The 8,531-nt window shown below is 39.7% G+C and overlaps 1 protein-coding gene across 1 annotated transcript; it reads right to left on the bottom strand.

Annotated features, from left to right (window-relative positions):
• Positions 1 to 435: 435 nt before the first annotated feature.
• Positions 436 to 8,306, bottom strand: LOC132896917 (acidic mammalian chitinase-like). The gene is made up of 11 exons (XM_060938081.1): positions 8,260 to 8,306; positions 8,121 to 8,147; positions 7,827 to 8,031; positions 7,354 to 7,410; positions 7,086 to 7,251; positions 6,246 to 6,370; positions 5,330 to 5,453; positions 5,025 to 5,207; positions 4,816 to 4,932; positions 942 to 1,074; positions 436 to 843 (listed from the first exon to the last, which is right to left on the bottom strand). The coding sequence occupies exons 1-11, from the start codon at positions 8,282 to 8,284 to the stop codon at positions 545 to 547; spliced, it is 1,461 nt and encodes a 486-aa protein (XP_060794064.1). The 5' UTR covers positions 8,285 to 8,306; the 3' UTR covers positions 436 to 544.
• Positions 8,307 to 8,531: the final 225 nt, after the last annotated feature.

Below are 8,531 nucleotides of genomic sequence, written 5' to 3'. Positions count from 1 at the left end.
CAGCTTCGAATTCAGTAGTATGTGATCCTTCTACAAATTAAATTACTGTGCTCTGTAACTGCTAGAATCATAACCAATGTTTTAGGAACTTGAGATTGGAAAGGATAGCGTTCATTACATAATGTTTTCAAAAAAAGTATTTTATTTATTTGATAGTGTATGAACATTCAAGCTGAAGCACTGAAGCTTGTGGGTTTGATCAGAGGAATAATATTGTGATTTATTTTAATTACTGCATTTAGCAACGCATATTGCGAATTCTAGAATAAAAAAATTCACAATAAAGAGCATCATAATGTGTGTGAATGTCTCTGTAATATATTTTTGAAGCACATACTATAAAATCATAGAAAATACTAGTTGGAATTAAATCCTATTAGAAAAGATAAATTATTTAAAAGTGAGGATTTTTGGAATATTTTTGACAGAGAGAGAAATAAAATGATTGCACAAGTATCAAACCAGGTTCCATTTTGTTAATCTGCTACAAAGTGTATTTTAAATCATTTCTACATCACATGTTCATTAACTACCTGTGGCAGATTTATGACCAGTTACAGCATTGGCAGCTCTCATTGTAGACGGTGCCAGCAGGGCAGGCTTGTACAAAATTTCTCCCAGCAGCACACATGATGAAAGATTTATTGTCAAAAGGATTTGGGTAGAGACCATCTTTCTTGGCTGCACAATACTGATCTGGAATTGCAGAAGGAACATGAGGACCTTCAGCAGGAGGAGCAGGCGGATCTTTAGAAGGATGAGCAGGCGGATCTTTAGCAGGAGGAGCAGGCGGATCTTTAGCAGGAGGAGCAGACGGACCATCAGCAGGAGGAGCAAAAGGACCTTCAGCAGGAGCAGCAGATGAGGAATTAAACTCAGGGGAATTCATATTATCAGTAACAGTATTACTGATGATGGTACATTATAATTTATTTAAATACCATTGGTTAAGAGTTTCCTGAGCTCACTGATGAGAGGGTATTTTCCAAGTCCACAGAACTGTCCAGTAAAATCATCCAAATCAAGAGCCCACACAAAGGCCCCTCCAAACTTATTATCTTTGAGGTATGTCACCTAAAACAGAAGGAACTGGTAAGTACTCTCTATGATCTGTATAGAAATTAGGTACAGTACCAGTCAAAAGTTTGTACACAGTTTAAAATTCAATAGGATTTCTTTATTTTTATTAATTAAAAGATAGTTCATGTCACTGTCACGGTCCTGGGGGCCTGCACCCCACCAGGACAAGGAGCTGTGTAACCTTGTCGAGGTGTGACAGCTTGTTCCCACCTGGTGTCTGCCTGGGTCTGGTGCATGGGAGACCTGTAACCTTGGGGGGGGGGGGGCTTATGACACCAGAGAGATACTAATTAGCAGTTCCACCCAAACACCCCACCATAGCTGGTTAGGCACTGGGTTAGCAGCCTGATCCTGTAAAAATCTCAAAATGCTACGGAAACAGCAAGTGAAAGTCAAAGAAGTTGGCGCAAAGAAGGAAGTGATGGACAAAATCCTGTAATGACAGACCCTAATGAAAGCCGCAAGGAAGTTAGGGCTTCAAAGTGCTGGAGTCTGAGTGCCAAAAGGATAACAAAGTTTGGAACCTGGAATGTGCGAACTCTATACCAAAGTGGGAAGATGGCCCAATTGCTAAGGGAATTTGACAAGTACCAGCTGGGAGTCATTGAGATGAGGTGGACAGGCAGTGGGAAGTTATGCAACAATGGCAGGACCGTCCTCTATTCAGGTCATGAAGATCAACACTGATGTGGACTCAGCATGGTGCTGGACAGAGAGGCCTCTAGCATGCTCATTGGATGGAAACCAGTTAGTGATTGCATCATTACAGCACATTTTCAGTCGAGTCATGTGAAGACAACCATCGTCCAAGTATATGCTCCAACTGAAATTGCTGATGATGAGGATGAGAAAGACGGATTCTACGCACAGCTGCAAGACACCTTCAACAACATTCCCAGCCATGACTTGAAGATCCTTATAGGTGACCTAAATGCTCAAATTGACAATTGCAGGTTAGGTTTTGAAAGTGTAGTCGGACCTTACGGGACAGCGCAGAAGACAAATGACAATGGGGAATGCCTCCTACTGTTCTACAACATCAACAGCCTCAACATCGGCAACACTTACTTCCAACACAAGACCATCCACAAGAAAACCTGGAGATTGCCAGATGGGACAACCAACAATGAAATTGACTACATCTGTATCAGCCAATGCTGGAGGTCGGCATTACTTGATGTCAGAACATACAGGGGCACAGATGTTGGCTCAGACCACCACCTACTGTGTGCCAAAGTGAAGCTGCGGCTGAAGAAACTCACAAGGAAGAAGAAAGTGAAACCATATGCAACTGAAAAGCTTAGAGACCCTGTTGTCAGTCAACAGTACCAACTAAAACTCCAAAATAGACTCCAACAGCTGCAAGGGATGGGACCTGATCTGGAGAACAAATGGGCACTCTTCAAGGAAGCGGTCACAAAAAGTGCTGATGAAACCATTGGGAGAAGGTGAGGATCATGGAAAGAACAGTGGATACTGGAACCAACCTGGAAGATTATAGATGAGAGGAAGAAGGTGAAAGGTTACAGAGATAGGGCAAAAGCAGAAGAAGAGAAGGAACAAACAGACAACCACTACTGGGCACTTGACCATCAAGTAAAGAAGAGCTGCCATGCAGATAAGAGGTGTTGGTTGGGAAAAAAAGGTGCTGAAGCAGAGGAAGCAGCTAGCTGAAATGATACAAAGACATTGTATCGTATCGTACAGGGCCTAACGGGAACCAGGAGTAACTCAAATGTTCCTATTAAGGACAAAAATGGGAAGACCCTGGTAACAACTGAAGAACAAGATCTACGTTGGATCATGCACAAAACAAATCTTCACACTTCAAAACATAATTGAGCAATGCCTTGAACATCAAAGACCACTAGTGTTAAATTTCATTGATTTCAAAAAGGCATTCAATAGTATTCACAGGGAATCTCTCTGGAAGATTGTCCTTTCATACAGTGTCCCAAGAAGTTTTGTGAACATTTTCAAGAGCTTCTATACCAACTCAAGATGCTGTGTTAGAACAGAAGAGGGAACAACAAACTTCATCAACATCGAAACTGGTGTGAGACAAGGATGCATCCTTTCCCCATTCCTGTTCCTATTGGCGATCAATTTTGTCCTGAAGAAGACCACAAGTGATTACATGGAGGGAATACCATGGAGAGAGGAAGCAATACTGGCAGACCTTGACTTCGCTGATGGCATCGGCCTGCTGTCTGAGAATAGAGATGACCTCCAAAGTCTCACAATAAAACTTGAACAGTTCTCTGGAAAGGTAGGGGTGCGTGTGAGCACGGAGAAGACAAAAGCAATGAGGATGGGCAACAACAGCAGCCAAGCCCTGGTCAGTATTAGTGTCAGCAAGAGCTGCATTGAAACCGTTGACCAGTTCACCTATCTCAGCAGCACGGTAGCCAATGATGGCGAAGTAGAGCCTGATGTCAACTGCAAAATTGGTAAAGCAGCTACAGTATTCAAATGAATGAACACCACTTGGACAGCAAACCCCATAGACTGTGACACAAAACTCCTACTCTACAACAGCATAGTTATCCCCACAGCTATCTATGCCAGTGAGACCTGGAAGCATACAGCCTGTGTAAGTAAAAAGCTGGATGTCTTTCACCAAAGAAGCCTGAGGAAGATCCTAAAAGTGAGATGGCAGGACCATGTTACAAATGAGGAAATATTGCAGAGGGCCAGAGCATAACCTTTGAGTGAAACTGTCGCCGAAAGAAGACTACGGCTCGCAGGCCACATCTTGCGCCTGCCAGACCACCGCCATGCAAAAACAATCATAACATGGACACCGCCAGTCAGCAAGGGAAGGAGGGGAAGGCCAAAGATCATATGGAGGAGGACTTTCCAGGAGGACCTAAAGAGAATGAACATCCTCCTCTGGGAGAAGGCTGATGAAGCTGCGGCTGACAAATCCAAGTAACGGAAATTTGCTGCCCAATGTGCCAATAGGCACAGGAGGACCTAAGTCTAAGTAAGTCATGTTTTAAAGTAATGATGGACTATCATTTCTCTTTAAATAATTGAGTGATTCTTGACATAATCTGGATTACTACAGTTGTGGAATAGGGCTATTTACTGTATTTTTATTATTTACTATTTACTGTTTGATCTTAAACACATTAAGAAGGCAAGAAATACCACTAATTAACTTTTGACGTGGCACACCTGTTAATCGAAAAGCATTCCAGGTGACTAGCTCATGAAGCTGGTTAAGATAATGCCAATAGTGTGCAAAGCATCAAGGTAAACGCTGGCTACTTTGAAGAATCAAAAATATGAAACATATTCTGCTAATTTTTCAAAAAAAATTGTTTGCCACATGATTCCATATATGCTTCATATGTTATTTCATAGTTTTGATGTTTTCAGTATTGTTCTACAATCAAGAAAATAATCAAAATACAGAAAAATCTGTGAATGATTAGGTGTGTCCAAACTTTTGATACTGTAGCTGCTGTTGGTCTATTAAACGCTTCCATTGAAATCCAATTTTGGCATTAAGGTTTTTTTTTCCTTGTGCTCTACAGTTTCTGAATAAGTTCAATGCTGTATCACACTTTTGAACATTTTATATGGTATGGACTCACACTACAATGTCCTGTTGGAATTGTTAGATGTAAGTTGATGTATCCAAATAATACAAATACAAAAAAGTGAGTTTTGCACCAAATTGAATTTGACCTTATTCTTGAAATTCTTTCCTCATTCTTGATTTCATACCTTTATGTCAAAGCTCTCCTTGGTGTCAAAGCCAACCCACTGACCCCCCTTTGTGGCATAAGGTACTTTTTGATCCTGGATCCACTGTATGCTGGTTCCTTGAAGGAAGCTGCAGATCTGATGAGAAATAACCATTCACTTCATCAGGTCTCATATAGAACAACACAGTGAAGCTTGTGTGGCTCGCAAACAGTAAGCTGTGTACAAACCTCATAATAAGACCAGAAGCCTGCCTCTCTGGTGTAAGTGCCAGCAGAAGCAGGGCCGCTTGATGGAGCTCCCAGGCCACTTGCTGTAGATGACAGTTGGAACGTTCTGCCATATGTAGCAAAACCCATCCTCAGCTTCTCCACTGGAGCACCCTGATCCTTCCAGTACGTCATTGAATAATTCTGCAAATCAGAAACAAAATGCTGTACTACATCTCTAATTGCCAAGCTCAGGTACTGTATGAGAGAACTTTATGAGAATATTAGATAGATTACAGTATTTGTTACAGATAGTTTGTCTTTACAGTATTAAGATAGATTTGCTCTCCTGTTTCCTGAGACCATTGATACAGAGGACTGTTGTGACCAGTGAAATGCTCCCAAGTCCCATGAAAGTCATAAGTCATCACACTAATGAAGTCCAAGTACCTGTATAGTTAATAAAGTAACCAGTTCAGTGGCATTCTAATCTTATGTTAATTAAAAAAACAACAACTCTTTTTTCATTACACAGATATAAATACTGTCTGAAACAATTAACAGCACTCCAAAAATATGAAATTAACTAATTTTATATATGCTTATTTTCATATCTTAGTTTTAAAAATATTATTCAAATATATGCATCATAAAATATCTTATATATACACCAAAATGGAAATGTGTTTTTGCTTTCTTGTGTCATCCTTGTATTTTTAATGTATTTACAATTGTTTGTATGTATTTACATTGAATTTACTCATATATATATATATATATATATATATATATATATATATATATATATATATAAGTTGGGGCAGGTGGTTAGCACTGTCGCCTCATGGCAAGAAGGTCCGGGTTTGAGCCCCGTGGCCGGCGAAGGCCTTTCTGTGAGGAGTTTGCATGTTGTCCGCATGGGTTTCCTCCGGGTGCTCCGGTTTCCCCCACAGTCCAAAGACATGCAGGTTAGGTTAACTGGTGACTCTAAATTGACCCTAGGTGTGAATGGTTGTCTGTGTCTATGTGTCAGCCCTGTGATGACCTGGCAACTTGTCCAGGGTGTACCCCGCCTCTCGCCCGTAGTCAGCTGGGATAGGCTCCAGCTTGCCTGCGACCCTGTAGAACAGGATAAAGCAGCTAGAGATAATGAGATGAGACATTTTGAGAAATATTTCTATCCTGAATTCACAGTCAGTTTGATGCAACTTAATTTCTTTGAGATTATCTAGAATAGCCTACTTGGCAATCTCAGCAATTTCATATCCAGCATCTATAGTTGATTTCCCAGCAGCCACTGCAGCTGTGACCATAAGTCGGGGATGTCCTGTAGCACTGCTTTCATCCTCATAGGCCTGTCGAAGCTCCTACAGGGCAAAAACACATTTATAAAAACTCCACAGAATTTGTAGAGAATGCTGTAAAAAGACTCAGTGGGTAAGTAATCTAGACAATTGTACACAAATATCATATGACCATCTATTAGGCAAGCACCACACCCATTCTTAAGTTAATAAAACTAAGAGAAAAAATAGAGTGTTAAGTTAATTATAGAAACAAATTAGTTCTGATTATGTTAAGCTCTTTTCCTGAAGACCTACAGTAGGTGAGTCAATATAAGAAGGCTTAATTCATGTCCAATAGTTAGGGAACCCATCAGTTAGGATACGCCATACATCCAAACTGGTACAAGTTGATGCATTTTCTGTTAATAGGATTTTTATAAAATATAATCAAAGGTAATCCTTTTGTGAATATGTCTGTCCTCCTCGTTTCAATTTAGAGAAATGGATAGGAGATGCCCTAACCTTCTGTTTTATTTTTCCATCCATCCATCCATCCATCCATCCATCCATCCATCCATTATCTATAGCTGCTTATCCTGTTCTACAGGGTCGCAGGCAAGCTGGAGCCTATCCCAGCTAACTATGGGCAAGAGGCATGTTTTATTTTTCTTTGACCAATTTTTCCTGAAACACAATGTGCCACCACATCATTCTGAATACCCTGAAACTTTTAGCCACCTGCATTACACTGTAGTGTATAATAACAATACCCAGAATAAGCATGTAATGTACTGACCTGACAAAGCAAAGTGAATCTTTGCTTATCTTCTGGAGGACTGCCGCGGGCTCCAGGATACTCCCAGTCTAAATCCAAGCCATCAAATCCATACTTTCTCAGAAAGCTAATTGAGGACTGGATGAATGTATTTCTGTTTGCTTGTGTGGACACCATGGTAGAGAATCTGGACACAGAGAATGCAATTCTGTCTCCGTATTTCACTTCTACATTTTACAGACATTCAACAAAATATTTCTCAGCAGAACAGTAAAAAAAAAAAACTCACTGAGTTGAACCAAAATTCCATCCCCCAACAGCCAAAAGTGTCTTCAAGCTTGGATTACTGTTAAATGAAATAGTAACTAGGATTAGCAAATTGGTTTGAAACCAGAATATAATATCACCTGTAGTTGAGGTCAGGAGTTTACATACACTTGTATTGCTTTGGTAGCCAGCTTGCTGATGGCTCCTAAAAAGCACCTGGTTAAGGTGAAACTTGCTAAGGGACATTTCACCAAATATTAGGTGCTGTGTGTATATTTTTGACCCTGTGTTGATTTCAGAAAGCCCAAAATAAATTAAAACCTGTGCATTGAATTTATTTTTTTTCTATTAAAGATGTATGTTGTCCAATCATTTTTCCAAAGAAAAAGAACAGTTCAAAGAAATTACTGAAAGCTGAATATTGCCATGACATTCATGTCCATAAGTGTATGTAAATTTCTAACCTCAATTGTACCTAACAGAAGAAAACCTCACCTTTGCTTCAGTCTATTGAATGATTGGTATAGAGTCTCGTCATTCCACTCATAGGTGGCCAGTTGATTTGCAGAGTTAACAATGGAGAATGCATAGATCAGATGTGTACACAGGAATGGATCAATGTTGGTAGGCACATACTTCACTGGATCAGGTCTGTACTGAGCCCAGTTGGTAAAGTAGCATATTAGCTCATAGGCTGAACCTAAATTTTAAACAAAATACCTCAGTATGTTAACTGAATAATTAAAAACAAGGAAATAGTTTCTGAAATAGTGGATAGAGAAAACTCACCAAAATGAAAAAATAACAGGCAAAGGCCTACAGTACAATGAAAAACAAATATAAAGTGCAGTGTTCAAATACAAAGCATAAACATGTCAGATAACATTTCAACATCTAAAAGTTAATAAATGAATAACAAGATCAATACCTGTGAGTAGAATAAATCCTGTCATTGTGGCTGCAGTTGTACACTGGCTTCCTTTTTAGTGGAAGCAAAAGCAAAGCTAAGATGGTTTATATTGTAACACTGGGCCTGACCATGTGAGCAGTAACCAATCAACCATGTCCTATATTGTATAATCTATTTGCATAATGTGAACTGGGACATTTAACTGGCATGACTTTATGCATTTTAATTCACTGGCAAGGACTTTTGTTTTTTACTTTCATTTTTCCATGCTAATTTTTGTTTAATACCTT

This window comes from Neoarius graeffei, chromosome 13, assembly GCF_027579695.1.
Source record: "Neoarius graeffei isolate fNeoGra1 chromosome 13, fNeoGra1.pri, whole genome shotgun sequence".
NCBI lineage: Eukaryota > Metazoa > Chordata > Actinopteri > Siluriformes > Ariidae > Neoarius > Neoarius graeffei.
The sequence above is the reverse complement of the archived record's forward strand: the minus strand, read 5'-3'. Positions and strand labels throughout refer to the sequence as shown.

What these genes read in the sequence shown, in the direction of transcription:
- LOC132896917 (XM_060938081.1), bottom strand. Translation starts at nt 8,284, where the DNA reads ATGACAGGATTTATTCTACTCACAG. An exon ending in AGGATTTATTCTACTCACAG is followed by an intron (nt 8,148 to 8,259) that starts GTATTGATCTTG and finishes ATTGTACTGTAG; the next exon opens with GCCTTTGCCTGTTATTTTTT. An exon ending in CAGGAAACTCTTAACCAATG is followed by an intron (nt 844 to 941) that starts GTATTTAAATAA and finishes CTCCTGCTGAAG; the next exon opens with GTCCTTTTGCTCCTCCTGCT.